Source organism: Synchiropus splendidus, chromosome 7 (genome assembly GCF_027744825.2).
Source record: "Synchiropus splendidus isolate RoL2022-P1 chromosome 7, RoL_Sspl_1.0, whole genome shotgun sequence".
NCBI classification, from domain to species: Eukaryota; Metazoa; Chordata; class Actinopteri; order Syngnathiformes; family Callionymidae; genus Synchiropus; species Synchiropus splendidus.
Window position 1 is genome coordinate 27,233,711 of NC_071340.1, and position 27,102 is coordinate 27,260,812.

The 27,102-nt window shown below is 52.5% G+C and overlaps 1 protein-coding gene across 1 annotated transcript; it reads right to left on the reverse strand.

Annotated features, from left to right (window-relative positions):
* Window positions 1-452: 452 nt before the first annotated feature.
* Window positions 453-26,956, reverse strand: pdzd2 (PDZ domain containing 2). Its single transcript, XM_053870885.1, has 26 exons — window positions 26,632-26,956; window positions 16,507-16,785; window positions 15,968-16,425; window positions 14,577-15,006; window positions 13,975-14,120; window positions 13,334-13,466; window positions 13,074-13,256; window positions 12,892-12,982; window positions 10,973-11,121; window positions 10,217-10,336; window positions 9,140-9,254; window positions 8,626-8,699; window positions 8,152-8,374; window positions 7,936-8,053; window positions 6,701-6,833; window positions 6,464-6,545; window positions 6,185-6,291; window positions 5,943-6,105; window positions 4,760-5,412; window positions 4,547-4,691; window positions 1,739-3,248; window positions 1,557-1,674; window positions 1,390-1,491; window positions 1,086-1,329; window positions 899-1,015; window positions 453-801 (listed from the first exon to the last, which is right to left on the reverse strand). Exons 2-26 carry the CDS (start codon window positions 16,615-16,617, stop codon window positions 641-643), a joined length of 5,886 nt encoding a protein of 1,961 aa, XP_053726860.1. The 5' UTR covers window positions 16,618-16,785; window positions 26,632-26,956; the 3' UTR covers window positions 453-640.
* Between the last annotated feature and the right edge of the window lie 146 nt (window positions 26,957-27,102).

The following is a 27,102-nucleotide window of genomic DNA, read 5'->3' on the forward strand; positions in this document are numbered from 1 at the left end:
TATTAAGGTTAAATGAAGGGCTTTCAACTTGCTTTTTCTTACCTTAATTATTTTGTCTAGTTGCTTCATGTTCGCAGTGACGTGTCTTTCTGCTGAATGTGACTCGCTTGAGGCCAAATCACCGTGTTCCAGTCAGAAGCGCGCAGCTCGCTTTTCCGCGCCTGGCGCGCCATCTGTCGGTGGTGAAGCGCACTTCAGCTCAGATTCAGTTACTGAGGCGTTTCTTCAAGTGAAAAAGCGGGAAAGTCCTGTCCCATCTGTGCTTGGCTTTGTTTTTTTCATGATGATTTCATAGTGGGTTTTTTTCTCTAAAGAGGTTTTAAGATGAAGAAGATTTTTCATATTTGGGATTGGGTCAAAATCGAAGGGTGAAAAAAAGTTTTCCTCAAATAAGTTATTTGAAGTGAAAACTAAACTCAAATATTTTTAAATGAAAAACCGACGGTGCTTTTCACAATCTCACTTTATTAAAAAAAAAATCCAGCCTTGAGAATAAAAACACCTCAGAGAGGCCTGAAAGAACTCCCATAAAAAATCATGACTCAGCATTGTCCAAAAAAAGCAAACACTTTTCACAGCACAGGTCACGCAGAGGTCAAGCAGATCAGCGTCCAGGAGTGAGGACGCGGGGCGCCGTCCGTCAGGCGGCAGGTTTTCGGATGATGAGGTGGTTTGGTCCTTCTCGGGTTCCTTTGATGATCTTCCAGGCGTCATGGTGCATGAGGCCTGTCAGAGGAAGTCCGTTGACAGACAGAACCTCATCACCCACTTGGATGAGGCCGGACAGCTCAGCAGCGCCACCTGTTGGCGAGGGACACAACGGAAGAGATTGAGAAGAATCCAACATAACGTGCTGGAGTGGCCTCCAGATCCTCCTCGTCAGTTTCTGGCTTGTCACCTTGGAAGAGGCGTTTGACCAGCAGAGGCCGGTCCCCGCTGCTGGAGGACTTCCCCCCTGTCAGGCTGAAGCCCAGGCCCGCCGAGGTCTTCTGCAGCTCCACGGCCAGCAGACTGTCTGCACACGCAGGACAGAGGCGTGTGTAGCGCGAGTCTCGCCACTCGGCCGCACCACTCACGGCTCATACCTCCTGCTTCCTCCAGAGGCGGCTCTCTGGAAGCGCTGGCGTCCCCCTGCTGCACAGCGCCTCCTCCGGCGCCTCTGCTGATGACCAGGAAGGCTTGCTGGGCGCTCCTGGCCTGGTGCAGGCAGGAGACCGCCTCCCTGTGAGTCCTACCCTCCATCTCGCTGCCATTGATGCACAAGAGAGCGTCTCCTCTCTGAATGGTGCCTTCCAGCCGAGCCGAACCTTTGGCAAAGACCCGGTGGACCTGGTGACACCAAGACAGACCTGAAGCAAGAGTTCCGGCCGAGTCAAAGACAGGTCTTACCGTGACGGTCTTCTGCTCTCGGTCAGATCCCCCAGCGACGCAGAAGCCCAGACCTGCTCCTTCCTCTTTGCTCAGGAGGACGACGTGAACTTTGTCACTGACCTGTGGGGAGACTGGTCACCAACCCGGGCCAAACTGGGAAAAGAGTCTGACGAGACTGTCTCCACCTCTGAGGCGGCCGTGGAGCTCTGCAGCAGCTGGGACACGTAGGACTGGCAGCTCTCTGAGCAGAGCAGAGTTTGGAGTCGACTCTGAGCAGCTGGGGAGGCCTTCAGCTCCCGGAGGCTGCAGACAAGCTCCGTCAGATCCAGCCAAACACAAACACAAGCCCCTGAGGAACCAGCCTCACCTGACCGACCAGCCAGCGGAGCCCTGGCTCAGCGCGGTGGGGCGCTCCTCTTCTGAATGCTGGGCGGCTTCTGCTGCGTGGAGCTCGGTGAAGTCCTCCATGCTCAGCTTCTCCAGCTCCGGCATGCTGAGCGCCCGCAGCTGCCGCGTCCTGCTGCTGGGACTCCTGGCGTGTTTCCTGCGGAGCACGGGTGGAGTGTGGAGCGCCACGCTGGAGCTGCAGGACGTGGGCGTGTCCATCAGAGCAGGTGGGCAGGAGGAGGCGTCGGCTCCCAGCGTCTGCCGGGCCCTTCCGTCGGCAGGACCGAGGACTGAGATCCTCTGAGCCGGCATGGCTCGGTACGTCAAGGCAAAAGACGTGACTTCAGAGGTTCTGGAGACGGTCTTGTCCAGGGTAGCCAGGTTCTCAAAGGACTTGATCTTGTGTTGAACAGAGAAGGGGTTGTAGTCCACGGACAGGCTGGTGTCAGCGAAGAAGCTCCTCCTCTCTGCTGCCTTCAAGGTCAGCCTGGACGTGTAGGACCGTCCGCTGGGCGGTCGGGCGGAGCCGGGCTTCAAACACGCAGCGCTCGCCGCCGGCGCGTCCTTCAGGCCGTTTGCTCCAGGGGCAGGAAGCATGGGCTCCTCCTGGATGGTCCTAGTGCGTGACAGGACCGGCGACGTGGCAGCAGCCAGAGAGGAGAGTCGGACCTCCATGAAGGTCCTCTGGGTGGGAGGCTTGTGGGAGGAGCTCCTCTCTCTGGGCCCGTCAGGCCGCCAGACGCCAGACGGCTCCGCCTCTGCTTCTCTGTGTCGACTCTTGATGCTCAAGCCCTTGAGTCTGGAGGCTTCACGTGTGAGCGGGGCTCCAACTCTGGCGCTTCCATCCACGAGGCTCAGCTCACACCTTCTCAGAGGACTGACCGGTCTCCTGCTGCTCATGAGCGACAGCCGGGAGCCCCACATCCCCCTGGCTGGATCAGGGGCCTCCCTCTGTGTGTGGATGCTCAGACTCCCCGGACTGACCTGCACACACTCGATGAGCGCATCACAGCGCCCCCTGCTGGCGGGTGGGGTGGGCGACTCTTGACAGACTTCATCTCCAGCTCCCAGGTCTGAGCCACCTGAGGGTCCTGTGTCAGGCTGTTGGCACAGCTCCACCTCCTCCTCTTCAGACGAGGGCTGAGAGCCAGCGGCCGCAGTCTGGAGCTCTGGAGAGCCGCTGGAGTCCAGTGAGTCACTGTCCTCTACTTTGGGGTACATACGCTTGCACTCATCTCTGGGGTCACCTGGGCCTCCCTCCAGAACCATTCCACAGTGCTGAGCAGCAGCGTCTGGCACTGCTGAGTGTCGGGCGCTGCTGCTGGGGCTCGGGTCCCGGCTGGGACTGCCCTGTAGGGGGGGAGGAGGGGGGCCCCCGCCAGGGTCCCCGGGACAGTCCGGAGTCCTGTCGACATCTGCTGGGTGGGAGGGGCCGTGGCCTGCAGGCCTCGGTCCAGTGGACATCATCACGCAGGAGAGTCCATCTACAGCTTGAGGGGACAGGAGAAGAACGTATTTACTGTGGACTGAAGCTGAAGCCTCCATACAGTGACAAGCTCCACATGACGGGACGGACTACGGTGAGAGGGTCTGGGTGCTGGGGACTCAAGCTCCCGGGGCCACTCCTCATGTTGAGTGACACAGAGGGAGCCTGCACGGGCAGCAGGGAGCCACTGGAGCCACTGGAGCCTCGCACCTCCTGGTTTGAGCTGAGCACTGAGACTCCAGTTCCCGCCATAACATTTATGGACCGGCCCAGACCAGCACTGCAGCGGAAGAGCGCCACCCCATGGCTGAACCCTGTTACCAGGTAGCCAAAGGCTTGAGTGGAGAGCAGCATGCAGATGAAGGAGCCAGAGTGAGCAGACTCCATGGCTAGAAGCTGCTGGAGGGGACCACTGTTGGCAGCTGCCCAGTTATGATGAGCAAGATCAGACGAAACACGGCCCTTAAACACATTCAGTGAGATTCAACTCACGTGTTTTAGCTGGACTCTAGTCATGTGACTTTGTCATCCAACATGTCACGGCAGTCAATGGATCTCTGATCTCAACTAAGTGCACTGAAGCAGAGTGAGCTCCCGATGAATCTGTGACTGCAGGTTAAAGGAAGGTGTCATCCGCACCAGAGAGGCCAATGATGTTCCCAGTGTCGTGCTGTTAGCATGTGGCCTCCGAGGTGACTCCTCACAGTATCTGCTCTGTTGCACTCAACACACGTCTGCAGGAGGAGACACTATTGGCCACGCTGCGTTTGAGTTACACTTAGAACACAGACAAAAGGAGCGATTCTTTTGCCGTTAATCGTGAGTTCACTCAGCTTCAGTGCGATTCATTGAGATTAAATGTCTAGTCTACTATAGAAAGCTTTTCCCCAATAACCTGTCAAACGTGAATGAAACAAATCCGACTTGACACCTGCAGCGTTGGACTAGCAACCTCCAGCCATCACCACACAACTACACCAACTACACTATGAGACGAGAGAGAGGGAGGAAGCTAGCGCTACAGCGTGGAGCTCTGGGGAAGCAGCAGAGTCACATAGTCACCGTGGCCCGACAGCCAGCTGAGTGGAGTGGACGAGGGCGGGGTTCTCCTAAATCTTGGAGGTGCGAGAGGGAAAACATGGCGCTGGGATCAGCAATCTGGCACATCATGGATGCATCAATGAAGCGACGGCAGGAGCAATGACGTCATGCGACTCGTGTCCCGTCGGTGAGCCACGCGGTGGACGACGCTCATCATGCCATGATGATGAACCAACACCTCGGTCTGAGGTCGTCGCTCACCTGACACTGGCCTCTTGACCTCCAGGGTGAGCGTCTCCGACAGGTTCTGCACAAGGTCGCAGAGCTCCTGGTAGCTGGACCGACTCACTGGCTTCTCTCCAATAGTGACCACCTCATCGCCGGGACACAGTCTTCCTCTCGCCTCCTGGAGGGAGAGACCAGTCACCGCTGAAGACCACGTTTCACGCCACCAGCAAGAGCATGAAGACCCACCCGCTCAGCAGCTCCTCCACTCTTCAGCCTGGATATGACCACTTTCAGAGGGGACGCCATGATCTCCAGGTCCAGGCCAAAGGACTCGTCGCCCCGCCGGGTCAGAGTCACCGTGTCCACAGTACACACACCGGCCAGCTCGCTGCTGCCGTCGTCTCCATTCTCGTCGTGCAGATGAGGCGGTGCTGAAGCTCTGCTGCTCGGCTGCTGGAGCAAGTCTGACTCGGCGCTCAGAACACTCGTCGCCCAAGTCGCAGCTTCATGCTCCGGTTTAGGTGAAGGCCCTGGTTCCTGCTGTCCCTCGTCTCCTCCACTAGGACTCTCTGGGGTCAAGTCCAGCTGGGACCAGATCGGCATGAAGGGCGAGTCAGAAGCTGGAGATGTGACGGGACCGTCCTCCTGGGTCCCCCGCAGCCCCGCCGGAGCCCCCTCACACTCTTGACCGTTGACTGTGGCAGCATCTACTGACGGCTGAGAAGCTCCAGCGTGCACTGACTCTTCATCATCACTGAGCTCATTGTCCAAGCACAGGACACGTCTCTGATGGACCAGGGGGCTGCGCACGGACACGGATTCGGGAGCCACTGGAGTCCCATCTGGGGCCGGCTGGAACAGGGCCAGAGCTTCCACCTCAGGCAGAGAGGAGCTGTAGACTAGAGGAGACCACAGAAGTGAAGCAGAGGCAGAGCAGGAAGGCTGAGGGGTGGGACGCATGACGGCTGCTTTCTTACACTGGACCAGTGGGACCCGGCTGCAGACTCACCAGGCTCAGACTCAACAGACTCAGACTCATGAGACTCAACAGACTCAGACTCACGAGACTCAGACTTTGTCCTGGAACTGAGGAACTATGAAGCTGTGTTTCTCAGCATCTGCTCCCATCCTCCCTGGTCGCATGCCTCCTCCATCTCATTCATGACCCTGGTCTTCCTCTCTCCTAACTTTGTCTCCAGACCTCTCCATGAGCCGCCTCTCTGATGTCATGACCCTCCCAAAGAGCCATGAGCACCTTCTACTCTGACTCTGACCACTGCAACCTCACGGCAGGTCTCTCTACTGTCCTGTCCCACTCCAGCCGTCACTCTTCTGTCACAGCCGTCCCCACCTCCCCCCCACCTGCACTCTCCTCTTCACCTCTGTTCTTCACGAGTGAGGGGGAACTAGAGCAAGGAGCAGACGTTACCATGTGGCTGAGGAGAGTGGTCCTCCAGCGAAGTGCTGCGGCTCTGATGGTGCAGCGCCTCGTCGCTGTTGGAGCTCAGCAGCATGGGCTTGGAGAGGAAGTGGGGGCTGGTCACATCCTGGGAGAAGTACTGGGAGAGTTCGCTCTCTGAGCTCAGCGAGCCCTGCGGCACAGGAGTGAGGGGAAGACCTGTCAGAGAGGAGCACGCAGGTGGAGCAGCAGGTGGATGAGCGAGAACGCACCCGACTGGCTGGCTCCAGGAACCGCTTCATGGTCCAGCTGAGGCTCGCAGACCCCTCTTCCTGCTTCTCCCTCATCGCTGGGGACAGGTTCCTCCCACACTGACCTGCTGGTCCCAAACAAGCCAGTCACCAGCGAAACTCATAAATGAGAGGACAAGTGGGAGGAAGCACCATCAAAGCAGGTCAGGAGAACGTGTCAAAGAAAGCTCCAGCTACTGAGAGTGTTGAGGGGAGCCAGGTGAACTACTACAGGTGAGGACTGCAGAAGGGCGGTCAGACCTTGAGAGAGAGAAGACTGTCGGCTCTTGCTGACTTTCTGAGTGGATCGAGCGATGGCCTGGTCCATCTCTTGTTCAGAAACCTGAAAACACAAACCACAGATGAAGGCAGAGGCAGAGCTTCATGTGCTCTCAGTTCAGAGGTCAGCAGATTTAAAAACATGGGACGGAATATGAGGAGACAGGTTCTCTATCCGCGTGTGAGCAGAGACGCTGAGGGTCCAGGTGAGAAACAAACCTTTGGATTGGGGTGTCTGCTGACGATCAGGCTGACGGGGCCGGGGCCACATTCGCTGAGGACGGCATAGGCCTCGCTGAGGGCCGCGTGACGGAGACTCACCGAGTCCACCTCCAGGATCTGGTCTCCACGGCTTCAAGAGGCAAGAGTCAGCAGGGGTGATGGAACCAATGCAGTTCAACAGCAGTTAAGCAGTTAAGCCCTCAAACATCAAAGCCAACCCTTTCACTTGGACTGAGACCTGAGGTGATTTGACTGCACCACGCGTGAGGCTGGAGCTGAACACGCACCACAAGGGAAGGGTTTCATATGTGGACAGAAGTGAGTTGCATGCATCTGAAGAAAAAAACTTCCATTGGTTGGTTTTTGTGCCAATTATTTCTGTTTTTCCAAACAACATGTGAACTTATTGTTTTGTATTTCATTTTCCCCTGAATACTCCAGACACTTCATTCCATCCCATTAATTGCAGGGTTCTGGAAAACAAAACCAAAAATCCCCCCAAAACAAACCAATAAATGTATTGCACTGGAAACAGAAATTATTAGCACAAAAAACTCTTTTTTTTTCCAATTCAATGAATGCAATAAGCTTCCGTACACTCTGGTTCAGGAAGGTCTCTTGATCCATCACCCAAGTGCTTGAAGACAGAAATCAAGAGGCAACAGTGTGGGAGTCAAACGGAGCTCCTCAGGGATATAATCCGACAGACCAAGAGCTCATTTGCTGTTCACCTTCTCAGAGGTAAATGATGCACATGTTCAGTGTTGAGACAGTAAATACTGTGTCACCATGCAGCGCCTTATCAAACAACTGGGGAATATTTTCATCCACGTGACCAGGAGTTGAGCTTGGAAGGAGTCCAGCATTACAGTGCACATGCTAACAGCACTTAGCTGACAGAGGCTGAAAGCAGGGGCAGTGTTTTGGTAAGAACAGGGGGAACAGGGCGTGTACTCCAATACAGCAGTGGTGACACGGAACACCATATTATCTCATATGTGAAGAGGAAAAACCACAGTTGTGGCATCCACTCGTCAGCCATGATGTTACATGCTGCTGCGTGGAGCTTCCATGAACGGGACTCTGAAACTACATGGCTCATGTCTTCACTGTTAATTCAGTGAGGGGGAAAGTGTTCTACAGTAGATGAAGAGTTCAGAGGTGAAACGACAATATGACGGTGAGCATGAGCTGCAGATTCTCTGTACGCATCATCAGTCTCAGCTTCGCACCTGAGTCTCCCGTCCATCTTGGACACAGACCCCAGAGCCAGGCTGTGGATGTAGATCCCGGGGGCAGAGTTCTCCAGGGTGAGGCAGCACACCCCGATACCCAGACCCACGCCGGCTTCTGGAACAGGACCAGCACGTATTGGACTTGGAACACAGTGAAACCAGAAGCTTCCCCTCCCTGCTCCTGCCGTGTCTGTGTGCCATGAGCGTCTTCACCTTTGTTCAGAGGGACCTCCATGACGATGCAGTCCTTGGGTCCGTGCCCCAGACCTTTCTTCACATCGGGGTCCTCCGGCCCCGTCTGGACCGGGGTCCCCCCACTGGTGTTAGAGTTGGGGGAACTGGAGCGGCTGAGGAAAGTGGGGGTCTGGCAGGGCGTCAGACTCGGACTGCGCAGTCGGGTCCGGACCGTCAGAGTCACCACGCCTTTTTTCAGTTGCTAGAGATGGAGACACGTGACGGCAGACGCTGATGCTTGAGTGGAACTTGAGGTATTTAAGGTACGTTCACACCAAATGTGACACGTCAGGTCTCAAGGCCAGATTGACCCATTGACTCACATGAGTCACTCACAGTCAGGCTAAATCATTAGCTTCACCTGCTACGATGCTAGCACGATGGCGACTTCCTGTCGTGACCTACTTCTGAGCCTTACACACACACCCGTGCTGATACTTTGAGAGGACCTACCTTGAAGGTCTGGATGGCCTGCTGGTGCGTCAGTCCCTGCAGAGACTCTCCATTCACCTCCAGAATCTCATCTCCTGCGCACAACAGACCGACCACACGTCGTGAGACCTTCCCTTCGACTGGAGTGCGGCAGAATTCATGCAGGAAGCGTAAACACTGGGTTCATTTGAGCATCATTTGCCTCTTAGTTCTGCTTGGACACATTAGGAGAAGCGCACTTGGAGTCAGGCAGCCATTTTGTTAACTTCCACTGAGTAAACACAAACAGTTAGATTTCTAGATGTGATGTGGCGTGAATATGCCAAAGATTACAGAACATGACGATCCATCTGACGGTTCAGAAAATGAGGGAGCTGTTTTCAGAGGCTTCAATAGCTCATCACTAGCTCTCATGCTAGCAGGCGGTGGGTGGAGTCAACAACGACGGTCGTCGACCCCCGTGACTTCAGAGTTTCTCTAATGAACCGGTCAGAAGCGTCCAGAGCCATGACATCAGACAGAGCGCTCGGCTCACCTTCCTTGAGTCGGCCGTCAGCAGCTGCAGCTCCGTGAGGGAAGATGGTCTTGACGAAAATCCCCATCTGACCCCGAGCCGAGTCTTGACCTCCGACAATGCTGAACCCCAGGCCCTGCGCACATGAAGTTACAGGTGTGACCACTAGTGGGAGCTGCTGCGCTTCAGTGACCCCCACAACTGCAGCTGAGGGGTCACGGGGGGGGCTTTTCTAACTCAACCTCCCGCACTCATCTTTCATATGTCATCAAAAGAAAATGGAGATGCACAGCACAGAGGAGTTCAAGGTGAGACAGGAGCATCAGCCAGTGGTTTTCATGGTCGACAGCCCTCATCCTGCTGCCACCTGGGCCAGGTCTCTCAGAGACGCTTCTCTCAGCTTCACCAGGTGAAGCTACATTCTTACACCTTCAAAGAGCACTTTCCATTCACTTCAGCAGTACTTCATTCTGTCTTGTAGTGACGGTCAGGTCGGACCCATGCTGAGACCAGTGATAAGTTGTCGCAGCTTTTTTCTCCTTTCTCAGTCTCGCTCAGTCTAACTGGAGCTGTGGGCCACACCTTCACTAAAGAGGTCCTGAGCTATTAGCTTCAATAATCTAACCTGCAGTCACCAAACACCAGACATCACCACGAGGGAGGAGGAGGGTCACAAGCGTCGTGAAATCTGAAGACGAATCCCATTTATTAGACCGAGGAATGGGACATGAAGCCAATCAGACATGGATCTCAGAGGATCCCTGACAGTATTTATCATGTTTGTCATGAATCACACATTATGAAGCTGCCAACATGCAGTCTTTTTACGCCTTGTGAGGACCTCTCACTGATATAACCCTTTCCCCTGCCTCCGTCCTGAACACACAGCTCACCTGAACCAGGGCTCTGGACCAAACTGGAACCCAGTTAGAATCACCCGCTTATTTTGAAGTTTCCATCCTCAAATTCAGGCTTAAGTTGTAGGGCCCGGCAAAATGGTCCCCACAAGGATAGTGTTATGTCAAGAATGGGTCCCCACAAAGCGGGATAAATCAGACCCCCCCCCACACACAGTGTGTGTTGCCGCGGAGCGCTCACCTTGCCCAGGCCTTTCATCAGAACGATACTGGAGATAATAGACGGCTGAGCCAGTCGCCATGGCGACTCCACTTGAACCGTGCTCAGCGAGCGAGCGGATTTTTTAATAGTCTGATATTCCTGGGGAAAGATGAGAGGACAAACAGGTTTCATCAGGGAACCGGGACTTCCTGTGTGTTGCATCACTTCCACACTTTGTCTGGAGCTTCCCGTCCCTGGTCCGGCCGCACCGCCGCAGCCGCCGCTGACACAGGAGAGCAGGCTTTGATCCAGTTGGCCGGAACGGCGGTGGCGGCAGCAGCAGCAGCAGCAGCAGCAGCAAACAAAATCAAATGCAGTAGCACTTCAGTACTTATCTCTCCAGTGAAAGCATGGGCTGACGCAGGATGCCAGCCTGTGTATCTCAGCTGATGGAGACTGTGGTCAGAGATTGCAGCCGACTTCATGGATGAAGTTCAGATACTAGAAACATCAACTGAGCAGTTTGGCTCAGAAGAAGCAGGGTCTTTTTTAATGTAGATTTTAATTGTAATAACTATTATTCAGTTCCCATGTTTTTCTTTTTTTTAACAGAAAAAAAATCCAGGGAAACCAACATCGACTAGGCCAAGTGGAGTAATGCGCACCAATCATGAAGCCACTGGTTTCAGACTCCTGCAGTCAGCCCAGAGTTATGGGTGAGAAAGCGTGTGGACTTCAAGGTGAGTGAAACTGAAGAGCAGGTCCCAGACTGGGCCGTGAGGCGTGGCAGGTTACCTGTCTCCCCCCCACTGAGTCCAGCTGCTGAGGGAGGGAGTGCTTCCTTCGTCCGGCTGGAGGCTTCTCCACCACCTCACAGCTGTTCAGCACGGTCCCCACACACAGCTCGTCATCCTCGCCCACCGACTCCAGACGGGTGCTGCCCCCTGGAGGAGAAGACATGCAAAGGTCAGTCAGCCTCCTGTAAGGAGATGGATCAGCAGTTTCCTGAAGATGCGGCAGAAGGCGCGGATCAGGAGGATGGGATCCATCCTGGACTGACTGGAGCGCAGCGCAACACAAGGAACCTGGACTAACTTGACGCTGTGACGATCAAATGAAGCTGGGGGTCCAATCCAGAAACCAAGTAAGAAGAGTCCACTGACTAAGAACGTCTTGTCTTTGATCCTGACACGAGAGGCTGAATCAAATATTCATTCACTCATTCAACTTCTGTGAGAGGAGGAGGAGGAACACGAGGGCGACCGGCAGGAGAGCGATAATAACAGGTCATTACTCCCCCCACTGCCTGCCTCCATTTCCTGAGAGGGGCCGTCCAGCCAAAAGACGGGAGGATGGGAGGGGACAAAAACAAATGAAATAAAATATTTGAAAACTGAAATATTACAGGGAAAAGCCCATGAGACTATAGGCTTACTATAGGCTTACGAATGTAGTTGGATGCTATACATTTCATTTATGGATTGTCAACATAAATCATGGACAGGGGAAGCTATTCTTAGTGGTGACTAAACTTTGAAACTTTCAAAAAGGCACTTTACTACAAGGCATCTTCCTCAATATCTTCTGTGTGTTTATTTGGAGGGACCAACATTCCTGTTTAAATGGACATTAGCCATAAAGAGATTCAAATACAGAAGGGCGGAAGGTGAATATAAACTTCTGGCTTCATTTGGAATCCAAATCATAGTTGTGGTTTCACGCTCACCTCAGGAGGGCCACATGAGCTCCAGTGTAGATCTTTGTGCTGACCTAATCTGGGCTCTGAGTTGTGCAAACAGAAAGCTTTACTTGGTTTCTACCTGTCTCAACTCTCGCCTGTTCAAGCCACTGAAAGATCACGTGACCAAGCACATCTGCAGCTGAATACACCTGATAGCCTTCATCACATCAGGTCGAGCAGCAAAAAACAGGTTGTGAATATATTGATGATTTTCTCCAGTGACTGGAGCTACTTTGTTTAGGAAAATGAGAGGGATTTCCAACCATTTCAAGTTTCTTTTCAAGAGAGGCTTGCGTTTCAAATGCCACAGCCGCTGCGTTATTGCTCACTTGTGAGAGAGACGGAGTAAGTCAGAGACGGTGACGTGGTGGATCGCAGGATGGTGTTAGAGGTCATCAATACAAAGAGAGATTCTATTCTTGCCATGGAGAAGGAGGTGATGACGACAGTTTTCAGCTTAGTTTTCATTGAAAAATCCAGAAAGAAGCATCACCCTGATTGAAGTCAGTTGCTCACAGAACTCAAGTCGCACATTCCAGCTGGACATAGGAAGAGATAGACCGCGTGAGGCCGGCTGCAGGTTGTTGGCAGATTTACTTCTCATGATTGAAAACTAGCGTTATTATTGTCACCAATTCACAAACATCATAACTTCACCCTCTGTTTACTTCTGATTTTTTTGGTTTGTTTTTTTGGGGGGTGGGGAGTTAGAAAGTTCCAGGAAGAAACCGCTTTTTGGATGAGAATTTGGTCAAATTTGATGTTTCCCACAGCACAGCTGCAACATGGGCTCACACAGAGTAACGGAGAAACACCGTCTCTGTTAGCACTGTTAGCACCACAACTGTCGGTTCAGCAAGGGCAATGAAGGCCGCCATGACGGAAGCCTTCATGTCAGTGGAGGAGCTTGAAGCTTCGGCGGCAGGAGAAGGTTTGTGGGTGGCCGTGGCTCCTGTGTGTGAGGAACTCTCACCCTGCGAGCGACTGCAGAGCTTCAGGGACGAGGGGCTGCAGCAGGTTCCTCTGGGAACTTCTGCCAGGTTTGACTCCTCCTGCCTCTCCAACTGAGGAGAGAAAAATGCTTCACCTGTGAGTATCAAGACACATCTCTGCAGCCTGAACCTCCTGAGCTCCCTCAGAGCCCTTCTTCCTCACCTCAGCAGCAGGAGACACCAGCGGCTGGGGAACGGAGTAGCTGTGCAGGTTGATGCTGCTGCTGGAGCCCTTGGGTGGTCGGTGACTGGTCACGCTGGAGCCGGAGCACGAGGAGCTGCAGGTGCTGAGCAGGTCCGGCAGGCTGGTGGAAGGGAAGTGCTGGAAGCCCACCTCTGACTCCTCCTGCAGAGGGAGGGGTGGAGGTGAGGAGGGGAAGCGTGTGTATGTGTGTGTGTGTCTGGTGAGTCCCAGCCACTCACCCTGCTGGCCACCACCAGCTGGATCAGACCGCTGGTGGAGCGGAGGATGGCCACGGCCTCCTGGTGAGTGAGGCCCACCAGAGACTGGCCGTTGATCATCAGCAGCTCGTCGCCCGCCTGCAGGCGGCCGTCCCTGGAGACACGGCAGCCAGCGTGGTCAGCCACCCGGTGTTTGGTTCTCTCACGTAAAGACGGTCAGACCAGAGCATTCAGAGCCAAGTCTCATACGTCACACGTACATCTGATACATTGCTTTATTCTTGCTCATACATCTGTCTGAAGGTCAGTCAGACGACACAAACGTGACACTGAGTGTCTCACTTTTTAGAGGACTTGACCCCGACCCCGACCCCGACCCGACCCCACTTATATTAGATTAGATGGTCTTTATTCCCATAACCATATTTACATTTTTAAACACTCAGGACACATTACCGACGCGTCATCAGTTGGTCTGTAAACTGTTGCAACTGTTGCATGCCAAGTTGGCAGCGTCAGACAGAGAACGCTCACCTTGTGAAACAAACCCCCAGTTTAAGGTGGTGTAATACACAAGAGTGGAGTGTAAAGGCAGGCAACAAGCCCCAGAGAGTCGGACCTGGGACCTCTCTGAATGGCATGCACGTGGCTCCTGTACATACCTGTGGATGGCGCCGCCCTCCTCCACTCCAGCGATGTTGATGCCCTGAGGTGAGCGCTTGGATCCTCGACCCCCTGAGATCTTGATGCCTAGACCCTCCTGACCTTTGACCAGGTGCATCTTCCAGATGTGGTTTCCTTCTCTGGACTGCCGAGCACAAGAGACACACACACACACACACACACAGTGGTGAGAGGGCAGCGTCTCCTCGGCTTCCAGAGAACATGAAACCCACGGACACGTCGTGACTCACACTCCAGCTGTTGGTCCTCTGACTTACATGCTACTTACTAGCTGAGCGAATCCCATGAGTCACACACACACACACACACACACAGCCTCCTTAGAAACGCTGCTGACACGCAGCGACCCCAGCAGACCACACGCCAATCGTTGGACTCTGTGGAGCCCAAGTAAGGTGGCACCACGCACTAAACTCTCAGTCTAGATCATTTAAGGGGCCGGCGCATCTTGACTCTCAGAAGTGCTCCAGTTAGCATGAGCAAGTGTTCCACCTACCAGATTAAGAAGCACCTGACCCTGACAAAGAGCCGACTGTCTTCTCACTTCATCGTCAACAGAAGCCTGATTCCTCAGCCTCACCTGCCGCAGCAGCTGCTGGCCGCAGGAGTCGCCTGCCGAGTCCAGGATCTGGCGGTGAGAGTGGGTCGAGCAGGCGGGAGACCATGGCGCCTCCTCTGCAGCCACACTGGACGTCAGGACACACCCGGGGTCACAGTCTGCAGGGCTCAGATCTGCGTTCCTGCATGAGCTGTTCAGACACCTCTGGACCTCCTTATTGCAACCCTCCCTCTGGTCCCAGGTGAAGGAGGAGCGAGAGGTGACTCCGAACTTGCGCGTCCTCTGGCAGCTGCTGGAGTTGTGGAAGTCGTGTGCGGGAGGTCGGTCCGACTGCTCGTCATCGCCACTGTCGCCGCGGCCCGGCGTGGGAGGCAGAGGCGCCTGCCTCTTCACCCGCCGCAGCAGGATGAGAGAAATGCTGCCGCCAGCCCAGCACTGCTCGGCCAGGTAGCTGTTGGGGCATCGTACACCATTAGTTCTGAGTCAGACGCTGGATTTCAAGAGGCTTAGACATGAACATGGACTGTCAAGACGCTCACTTCCCGAGTGGGAGGCTGGTAAATTCTGAGTTATCAGAGGACAACTCCTCTCAGCTTGACTCTGGTCTGGACTCATGAACAGGACGGGGAGTCAATTACAGAGCAGTCGGATGCATTTTATCTTGCCTGTGTTTGTGTCATCTCCAGTTGATTTTTACAGTGAAGAGGAAGTGGAACTCTCCATCTGTAGTGATGACATCACAGCCTGAGGCAGATCACCCCTGTAAAGCAACAGCACTTAAACGAACTCTAAACGAATGTGATAGAGGCCGTCAGATTTTTGGACGAGCATCATTAACCCTGGGGGCGCTACACCCCAGTGATGAGCTGGAAAGTGAGTGGAGGGCAGAGTTCAAGGCCGTCAGTCAGACAAGTGTGATGACGACGTCTCTGAGTGAGGACAGGGCCCTCGAGCTGAGGAGGCCGGGGAGGGAGCAGGGAGACAGAACACAGCCACAATATGCAAGAGCCTTATATGGTCCGGCTACATTGTGGATGCATCCGTTCCACTCAGCTATTTTATGTTAAGTGAAAGAAACTTTTTTGCCATATTTGGTGTGGTACGGAACTGATTAACCGTGAAGTGAGGCAGCCAGGCTTGACACACGGATCCAGATCCAGACGGATCCTTCTGTCCATGCTCTGCCTTCATTTCCTCTGTATTTCGTTCCCACAAAGCTCACAGACCAAACGGAGCAGTACCACCTGAAACGATGGGGGGCAGTGTTGCTGTTGCTGCGACGGTAACATGGTTTGAAAAGGACGGGAACGTTTCGTACGTGAAGAGAGCATGAATGGGCCTCAAGGTCACATAGTCTCGACCTTCTGTGCCGGCTCTAATGGAGAAACAGTCCACGAGCGCCTGGTCCTCACCTCGCTCCGCTCACATCCACTCCCACCATCAGCTGGCCATTCAGGGACAAGAGTTCGTCCCGGAGTTTGATCCTCCCACAGCGGGCAGCAGGACTCTTCTTCCGGACCTCGGTCACCCAGATGCTGCCCACGTGCATGATGGCACTCTGGTCTCTCCTTCTCCTCGGACCGCCCTTCTTTCTTCCGTCTGGATCCCCAAAAATCGGGATATTTCCGAAGCTGAGGCCAAATTCCAGGTCATGGCCCTGGTCTTTAGTGAGGGACAGCGCATGGATCTCCACATCTAAGCCCTCTCCGTCCCTGCCGGGGGCTGAGCTGCTGAAGCTGGCGGCTTCTCCTTCCAAGAAGTTGAACTTGATGTATTCCACAAGTTTCTCCACCGCAGCCAGACACAGAGACATGTCCCCCAAGACGGGGCTGCTGCTGCCGTCCTCTCTGTCCTTCTCATCACAGCCATCCTTGGAACCAAGTAGAGGGAGGAGAGAAAGTCAAGTCAGAAGGCCACAGATATGCTGGGGCTCCACGGGAGAGCAGCCTACCTGACAAGGCTCCTGCTCCAGCTCCAGCTGAGGTGGCGTGCCGTCCCGGCCCCGGAGCCACTTCTTGAGCAGAGGGAGGATCCTGAGGGCATTCTCCTGAGTGATGGGCATCCTGGCATGCTGATCCTCACCAACTGCCAGCAGTTAGTCCACCACCCTGCGAAGGCCCATCACACCCAGTCCTTCTCTGTGGCCCCATCGCTGTTGGAGGGTTGGAGGCTAGCTCTTGACCGGATTATGACCAGATCAGCTGTGTTCTCTGCAGCCGTGATCCCATGTCTGGAACCAAACCACAAATAAGTCAGGAGAACATTTGAAATGAATCAGTCTTCACCAACGGTTCTGAGTGAGAAGAGAACAAAGATACTCCCAGGGTTCAGGCCAGGACTTTGCATCGGCTCCCAGCTCCGCCTCAGCCAAACCACAGAAGAAGAAAGCTGAGCACGTCGTGCTACATTAACATAGCTAATGTATCGGAGGACATCACGACCCAGACTGGACTTATTAACAACCAAACACCGGCTATAATCAGAGAAATCCAGGATGGAGAGGGGTTGAAGACCAGCGCATGGGATTCAGGACCCTGAGTAGACTGAACCTGAAAGTGGTTTCAAGTGGTTTCTGTTTAGGCGAGACATATATAGCAACCTCCAGATTTCAGCAGCTGTTTCAGGTCTCCATCCTCATGACCAAGCTCCATGGTTGTGGTAGTGTTCAACATCTAGCCTACACATCAAGTCAAGACTCAGGTAGCTCCTGAGCAGGCTTTTAGCTAGGAGGGCGTCTGGGCCTCTGCAAAACACGAAAAAATGGACGCCATATTCTCGACCGCAGTTTGGCCAGCAGATGCCGCCATATACCAGTGTAATTTGGCGGCCAAGATACGGTCGAGAATCTGGCGTCCATTTTTTCGTGTTTTGCAGAAGCCCAGACGCCCTCCTAGCTAAAAGCCTGCGAGTCCTGAGGTTGCCTCTCACAACTCCAAAACTCCAAGAGGAGAAATGACGTTCCTACGAGAGAGTGTGTGTGTGTGTGTGTGTGTGTGTGTGTGTGTGTGTGTGTGTGTGTGTGTGTGTGTGTGCCCACGCTTCAGTCTGAAGCACCGAAGCTCCAGTGGAACCAGATGAGATACAAACACATCTCTGAACTGCACGTGTTCAGTGTCATTTGGAGCACAAAAGGTCTCAAACCTGTGTGGCTTCTTCCTCAATTGCCATGTGATTGTCAACCATCTGTTTTTGTTGCTAAATGGAGACACACAACTGCCCACAAGCCACTAAGAGCTGGGCCTCTTTTTCATGGATCAAAACAACATGTTGCTCCTGGTTAGAAGCCACATGTCGAGTGAACTGAATGTAGAGCAGAGCAGACACATCAGAGCCAAACGTAACCCTGACCCGGGGTCACACAGTGGTGACACCGCTGGGCCTTGCTGCTAACACTGTACACTACGTCATGATATCAACCTAGTAACTGCTAATAAATTCTCACCCAGGTAGAGACACCACTTGGCTGCCCCTCCCTCTCCAATCACTGCGTCCAACGACGCACAGGCTTGCAAAAGGAAAGTGTCCTTTGAGCTCTGATGCTACTGAGTCAGCGTTCACAGGATCACAAGTGCACATATGCTAACGAAATGATAATGAGGAGCAACCGTCCTGGTTTGTTCAAATGCTAATGAGCAGTTCACACGCTGTGTGTGACGCTGCCATTTGAAATACATAAATAAATCATGATATAATTTGGCCATATGCCCCACCACTTTCTGGAGACATTCTTAAACAGACACATTTTCTGTAGCCAGGTGTCACTCACCAAGTATTTTCACAAACTTTTGACTAGGCACAAGTGCACTTAGGCAAAGGTTCCTTTGGTGGGGAGGCTCAGGATCTTATCAAACAAAGGGCTTAATATTAACAAAGGGTGTTGAAAAAGGTTGAAAAACACTTGTTTATACGATAGATATTCTAGAAAAAAACCCCACCTCACAACAGCACCTGCTGGACATGTTATCAGAGCTGCCAACAACTCGGCTCAGTCAGACATGCTCTTTCTTACTCACCATCTTACACTAACACTGAACTGCGTGTGTGACATTACAAACACAAGTGTGTACTACAGGAGTGTACTTCACAATTGTCAACCCTACACAACCTTCCTCAAACCGAGGCGATGGATGGGTGGACTAAAACACCACGTAGCTCTGCTTGAAGTTGATCATTTAAGGAAGCACACACAGAGAAGAGAAACCCTTCCTGGGAATATTGATATGTGACTTATTTTGGAGCGGTGGTAAACATGCCGCCTCAGCAGCCTGGACCTTCCCCAGCTTTGCCTCACATAGTCGTGTGGAATCCAGGCGGACCACGCTGCTACTTAATCATTGTCTGAGAGTCAGCGAAGCCACAACTGACAGCGGAGGAAGCCCTGCTTCCCTCCAAGCGAACTGTAATGACTGAGCCGATCTTCAAATAAACCCGCGGCTTTCGCGGTACCATCTGTCTCAGCTATTCCTGTAGACTTGGGCCCAGCCTCAGCCCGATCAGAACCACGGGCCGGGATCAGCCCTGCTGTTATTTTGCGCTGTGTTTCCTGCCTTCTCTCCTCTCTGCGTGCTTGTCGTCGCTCACAAAGCTAGTTTGGATTGGTGGAATAGTTTCTTCCACCAGCCACACGAGCTTACAAAACACAACTCTGCTGCGTCCCCACGTCCTGGAGTAAATAATGGCACGTTGTGTCTTGCAGGGGAGATGCCACTTTTTACATTTAAGTGTTAGTTTAGCTACAAAGAAATGTTACTACCTTGTGAATTGAGAAACAACAGAGCTTCATCTACAAGTTAAAATCCTTACTGAGCTAGTCAGTGTCGATATTTGTAGCCGCTGAGCCTACTTTTTGGTGTAATGAGAGTCACAGGTGAATATACAGGGGTTGGACAAAATAATGGAAACACCTTGAAGCTTCTTCAGCTTTAAGGTGTTTCCATTATTTTGTCCAAACCCAGTATGTGCGGCCTTGATGGACAGCATGAGGGTCACAGCAGAGGTTGAAACAGTTTGAGTTAGATAAACATGTTGGGAGTCTGGAATGTTGCATCTTCAGGAAGTCCACGTGGGACAACTTCCCGAGGGCCCCACTTCACACACAATAAATAAACACAATAAATACCATTATTAGATGTAGTTTTAGGAATGAAACGTGTTAGTAACCCAATAATGGGTTATAATGGTTCCTGAAACTACTCCTAACCCTCAGATGCATCACATTACCTTACAGTCTGACTTTAAAACCAAAGGTTCTCCCTTTGCTAACTGTTTAATTTGGGAAAGGTCATTCATGCTTGGGAAACGTAAAGCATTGCAGTACACATACCATGTTCTGGCAACAACAAAGAGGCATGCTACATCAGCACAACCCAAACAGAGATGTCACTGTGCACCTCTGGTATCTGAAAACGAAAAAGTGTTGATGGGGTCGCAACCCACAAAGCTGATGGATACGGACCAGTACCAACAGAGCAGTACCAATGGAAACCATGGGGGGCAGTGTTGCTCCCCGATACGTAGCTCTAGTAAGACAGGAAGAAGACATAACAATGGTGGAAACTCTCCGTCCTCCAGTGGCCATATATTTCACCTCCTCCTACAACGCTGCCTCCGTTTCCTCTTTTGTGCAAGAGCTACAGGATCAAAGCTGACTCCACAGTCGCCATGTTGGTTTGGAGTTTGTTGTTGTCATAAGATTTTGACTCTGGGCTGCTCCCCCTGGTGGATATATTGGTGAACAGCCAGATAAAGAAGCATGTGAAACGGACGAGTACATTTTCCCACATAAAGGGAGCCTGAACAGGTCTCACAGCCGACACGAGACTGTAGCTGTTCAAGCTAGTCCAGCTAGCGCCCAAGCTAGAGCAGCACAGAGGCAGCCTGTTAGCCACTAGCGACAGAGGCGGCGCCGCAGTTTGTCCATAATCTTGTGGTCATGTGCTGCTCTCCGACGGACGAACTGATGGCAGCGCATCTTTTCGATGGACAGCGTGAGGTGGTTGAGTTTCACCGAGCCTTGGGCCACAATAAACAAGCGTATTATGATGACATGTCCAGTAATGACCTAAATCCTCTAAATGGAGCCCTGCCCCCCTCCAGCCCACATAATCTGCAGATCACCGCTCCACACTTGGAAGGTATTACAGACACACACACACACACACACACACACACACACACACACACACACACACACACACACACACACACACACACACACACACACACACACACACACACACACACACACACACACACACACACACACACACACACACACACACACACACACACACACACACACACACACAGCAGGACGTGAGGATGCAAGGTGACATGAGCCTGGAGCCCGACCTGATACTGAGAGCAACGCAACAGAACATGCGTTCAAACTATAGCACGAGAATAACAGTGAGCAAGGCACTACATATTCAACAGTTGTAAACAGTTGCAACTGATGCAGAGGAGAGGAGTGAAAGTCAGGTGGAGACATACAGAGTCAGGAGAAGAGCCGAGTCGCAGGAGGCTCGAGCGGCAAGAGTGAAGAGAGTCAAACTTTTATAGAAATATCTCGCTCAGCTATGACGAAGTTCCATCTAATGTCTCCAACCCTTGATCTAATTCAGCCAGCCTAGCACAGAAACATCTATTTAGAGCGACCAACTGACCTCTGTGTGTCCACACATGTGCATGGACGTAAACGGGACATAAAAAAAGCAACAATTCAGGTATTTGGCAGCATAGTTCTGTAACCTGAGATTCAAATGTTGGAGAGGAGAAAGCGACATCATCCAAAGGGAGTGACATCATTGAGGGAGGACCAATGGGAGCAAGCCTAGCTTCAGATTTTAGCGTAAGACATTTCTATATTTTCTTGACGACTGGCTGACGCTCACATCAGTTGAGCGCTGCACCCGGCTGCATGGTCAGGCCTGTCGTTGGTACGAGGCACAGTGATGCTCCACACTCCTTCATCAGCACGGTGGCTTGCATGAGAGTGCCACCTCCGATACAAACAGTCCTCAGTCTTTCCAGGAAAAAGCTCTCCATTTATTTCTTCAAATTGACCGTTTTTGATGCATCTGTAATGATAACTACAGACACTACAAACAGTTTCACATATCATCAACAAAAATACAGACACAATCACAACAAAGAACATGAGAACTACGGCAGTGTGGAAAAATATAACCGCACTCTTCAACAACTACGCAAAAAAAGCAGTATAATGACGGAGGAACGAGATCGAGTCACAGGGACTCATGTACACCATGTCAACTGTGGTTAGCTTGGTGGCTAATGCTACAAACAGACCCCACACTCCTCAGTGCTACTGGCCGAACACACCAACAAACAAAGAGTCTAATGGACTAGTTGAATAGATGCACTCAGTCTCATGGCCAGTCAGATTCAGAACACGCCTCCGAGGGTCAGGGAGGAGAAGGTGTGGTCCATGGCTGATGAGGAAACAGGCTGACAGCCTCTAATCGAGATCAATATTATCTGTGATCGACTAATCGCCCTGCCAGATGACTGGGCTGCAGTGGCTCCACACACTCAGCCATCGCACAGGAAAACAGCCACTAGAATCTGTGGTGTTGTTCTGTAGACCACAAGGTCAAGTCAAGACACAGCAAGCAAGAGCAACTGCTGAAGACGGAGCAAACAACTTCCTTTGTGAAGGCAGAGTTTGATGGCTTTACCTGTGCATGGCTCGGCTATTATTCCAAGCTTTATTCCGTCGTTATTATCGGTGCCCTTCTTACGAAGGTGCAGCCACTGAACAGCAACAGTATCACAGTATCCACTGAGACTGTTGCAGGAAGTCGCCGGACGTGAAGTAAAACAAAGGCTAGTCGACGGGGGTGAACATGGCACGCTAGACTATGAGCGGTCAAGCTCTACATGTCTGCAGTCCAGACCCCAGGGATCCCAGAACCTCTAGATCTGCTTAGTTAGGGATTTCACCCAAATCTCTTCGGAAATCAGACTCTTATCTGAAATGCAACCTGTTTTTACTCGAGTTTCAGTTGAATGGATGGATGGACGGATGGCTATGACTTTAACTCACAACAACTTAAATTCTTTCATATCGACTGCTGTGGTGTGCCTCGTACATTGTCCAGCTCAGATCACTAAACGTTTCATGACATAACAATGGTCCTTTTTACCTTGCCCTTTCCCATTCAGGACTAATCCTCCACCCTGCTTCCGTGTATCTGGCTGACCTACATCCTCCCCCCTCCTGGTCTCCAGCGACCATATGGCCAAAGATTAGAAAAAGCTCCAGTTTAGTGTGTCCAAAATGTTGAATAGTGACAGTAACCACGGGACTTCTGTCTACTGTCGTCTGGACAATTTAATCAGCTCGCCGTGGGCACATGTTGCCACCCCTTCCTAAATCCGCCGCGTCGCTGGCGACCCGTGTTCCCGAGGCTGAGACAGAAATCTTGTGCAAAATCCCTTCCATACACTCCTGCTGCTCTCGGAGGGGGTGGGGGCGAGCAGAGGAATTTGCTGGATGATTTATGAACACGAAGAACGATGATACTGTAAATTCTGTGCTGGAGGAAACGGAATCTGATGTTTTACTACTGCTGCTCCTCCATATCAAGGGAAGCCAGTAGAGGCAAGTCTGCCACTGGGTTAGGATGTCTTTGGACGCCTCGCTGGCCAGGAGTTCTGGGCGTGTCCAACTGGGTGGAGGGCCCAGGTCAGACCCAGAACACACGGGAGAGGCCAGGGCTGTGTCCCATCTCTCACCCTGACCCTGGGGTCTGCGCCTCACGTGTCAGTGTCGCATGTCCCACTCCTCCTCACTGGCCGGTCACCACTTGAAATGATCCCTTCAAACCCAGGGAGCTCCGCAGCTGACTTGAAACCAAGTGGGAAGATGAAGTGTGGAGAGATTTCCAGGATACCACAGTACTGCAGTTGGATGACAAACTGGACTGGACTGCCAACACTGATGCTCTATGCAGAAAGGGACAGAGCCGCATGTACTTCCTCAGAAGGCTGGTGTCCTTCAACATCTGCAAGAAGCTGCTACAGATCTTCTACCAGTCTGAGGTAGCGAGCGCCCTGGTGTATGCAGTAGTGTGCTGGGGGAGCAGCTTGAAGAAGAAGGATGTGGCACGCCTGGACAAACTGGTGAGGAAGGCAGGCTCTGTTGTTGGCACAGAGCTGGACAGCCTCACATCAGTGGCAGAGCGACGGACATTGAACAGGCTTCTGTCCATCATTGACAATCCTAGTCATCCTCTGCACAACACCATCTCCAGACAGAGGAGCAGTTTCAGTGACAGACTGCTGTCATTGTCCTGCTCCACAGACAGACTGAGGAGATCGTTCCTCCCTCACGCCATTGGGCTATTCAACATCTCTCGGGGAGGACGATAGAATGGACAAATACTCTCTGGACTCACTACACACTCACACCATAGACACACATGCACTTTAGTTCGCGACACACACATTCACATGCTCTTATCTGTAGCTGTTTTTTACTTGCCCTTATGTTTCCACCTGTCATGCTGCTGGAAATGGGAATTTCTCTTCAGAGATCAATAAAGTATCTATCTATCTATCTACTTCATCTCAAAACCATGTTGGACAGGACAACAGGGACATGTTAGTAGCCAGGACCACTCTTCCCTTGGTTGACTTTCTCTGGTGTCACACGTTAGTGAGCCAAATGCTCCACCGTGTCGCACAACATGAACAATACAACATGGATGTTCAACAGTAGGTTTGGATTTCTTCTGAACAAACAACAGTGGGCTAGCATCCAGGCTAACGTTAGCATCCTCACACCTCTGACACATCTATCACCGCAACATAGGCTCCGCCCATTTCTCCTCCGTTGGTTCACCTAACCAAGTGAGAACGTTGGAGCCGCCTTTAAGCGTAGCGTCATCAAGTATCGTCCCAATTCTGAGGGACGTCAGTCACTTCACTTTGTGGTCGGAGGGCGCTTCATGGTGGGGGCGCTCACAACCAAGTGCTAGTGTCACAGGAGCGGGGGGAGTCTGGGCCTCTAGGTCTAGCTGCTGCCCCCACGACCCAACTTTAGATAAGCAGTGGGAGAAGGATGGAGTCCAAGAGTCTCATGGGCTCCTCCCATCTGAAGCAGATGCACAACATGTTGCTGTTTAGTGCGACACCACTGGAATGGATGAGTGGCAGCACTGCGCTCGGCGTAAACATCCCTCTCTATGAGAGGCTGCGTTCAGGGTCCAGACTGCAGCCGCGGCGGTCGGCAGGCTGGGGACCAGACACCTTTATTGTTTGAAGCCACAGTAAGCTGCTGTCAGCACTTTCAGAGAGCAGTCTGCAGTAGCGGCACGGCAACTCGCAACACCACTGTGTTCGCGTTGTTCATTGTCTTTCAGAGCTTAACTGTGGGTGTACACAGGATTTTTGGTGAGACGAGGAATCAGTGTGCATAAATATGTCGTCATTCATGACAAGGAAAATCGTCTGAGCTCTGAACCTTTGGATCATGTTGAATCTTGTTGGAATAACAAGTAGAACAAGAGAATATTGAATCACTTCCATCAATGACTGTGAGAAAGATCCCAGAACATTGGCTTTAGGTGGTGAAAGAGTGATGTTCGGACACTTCACACCGTGTTTTTTAATGGAGTCTAAATAAACGGGTCCCTTACATTGTGATTTGCCAGCCAATAAAAAAGCTCAGGCTGTCGGAACGTTTCTCAAATGGTCACCAACACGACTTGCTGAGCTACTTGGTAACTAAGTCTCTTTATTGTTCAAGTTGTGCCGTTCAATCTAGGGCTGCAGCTGTCAGTCAACTGGTCACTGACTAGCTTCATGCACGTGAAACGGAGGGGACGACCGTCTCGCCAACACGTCTGCTGTTGTTGTTGACAGACATTTGAATGGTGTTCTGGTGTTTTGATGGCTCTAATGCGGCTTGTCAAATGTGGCACCTCACATTCCTGATGTTTTGGGTCGGGACATCCCTCAGACTGTTCTCCTCTTACCGTGACTCATCATGACTCGTCTACACATGAAGCCCATGTCACCAGCTGGTCTCTGCAGCCGTTCTTCAACCTAACCAACATATCAACAGCCCTGACTCCAGTCTTTGGCTGTGAAACACAGAAAGATGTGAGGAATAAAGAGAAGAGCCGCTGACTCACGCTGCCCACCAGCCTGGCATCGACCTTAGTGCCACACCTGCATGAGCTGACCAACACAAACACCTGCTGGACACATGAAGCTTCCACGCTGACTGGACCAAAAGCTCTTGATATCCCCACTGACTTCCAACAAGGCCACTTCAACTGCACTGATGAAGAGAAACCAAGTGAACAACTTGAAACAACTGAAACAGCAACTGTCCATTAAGATGGACTTGTTGGGCATGAGTGTCTCATAAAATCCAAATGAATGTACGGCCAAACCACGCGTGCGCAGCTGCTTTGTTTTTCTTTTTTCATTTGTTTTGTTTGGAGTGACGAGTCTACTCCACAAGTGCGAGCGTCACGTGATCAGCCGGACCTCACGCGAGGACGGAGCGGGAGATGAACGACTGTTGAGACAGCAGCTCCGCTTGGGGCTTGACAAGTTCACAACAATCGATCAAGGTGCTGACTCGTCAGCAGTTGAGTTGAACAGTCACCAACTGTCGCTGTCGGCGTGTGTGCGAACCCTCGCCCGGGACCAGGGGGACCCCGGCGCAGGATCCGACGATGGTCCCACACGGGACACGGTCAGCCGGCGCCACTCGCTTCCTGCGCCCCGGTGTCTCGTCTGGTGTCGTGTGCGGCGGCAGCAGCAGAAGACGGCGGCGGCGGCGGCGGCTCCCGCCAGCGTGCGGGTTTATGTGTGGCCCCGCGGTTTGGCCATTTTAACTGGAGCAAGATGTGGGAAGGAAAAAGTCCCCGACTGCAGCTAAATCCATCACAGCACACTCTTTCGCTCGTCAAGGATGAGAAGAAGTTTCCAGCTCTCAGTTGAATTCACGCTACCGCGGAGAAGGACCGTGTCGGTTCCAACCTCTCGCTTTTTTCCGACGTAAATCTCAGACAGAGAAGCAGTTGAAGGACTTTACCTTGGAGTTGCGCGGTCCGTGCACGTCGCCCACACACGAGTTCCAAACTAAAGTTGCCATCGTTCCAAAGGTCCCGTGAGAACAACCGAGGGAGAAGCGTTGACGTCTCCGAGGCCGAAAAGCGAGGATAACTGAGGCGAGGCTCCGCTGGCGGTCCGTGTGGAAAGAAGTGGCGGCGGACTTGCAAAGTCCGCGAAACAGACCCGCGCCCTCGGTACAAGAGAAAATCCAGCTGAGGACGCCGAGCGAGCGACCGCGGTTATCGCCGGTTGGCTCGCAGGTACGGACGCTACACACCGCGGGACGGTCGATGACTGGTCATCCTGTCGGCTGCAGCCAGGGGCGGGGCTTAGCGACCCATTTTCATTTCTCTTAGCCCCGCCCCCAGACGCCACCTCCACCCGGCCTGCTGCGTCTCCCGCTCAGTTGAGTCCCCTCAAAGTTTGACACCAAACAAAAACAAGACGTTTG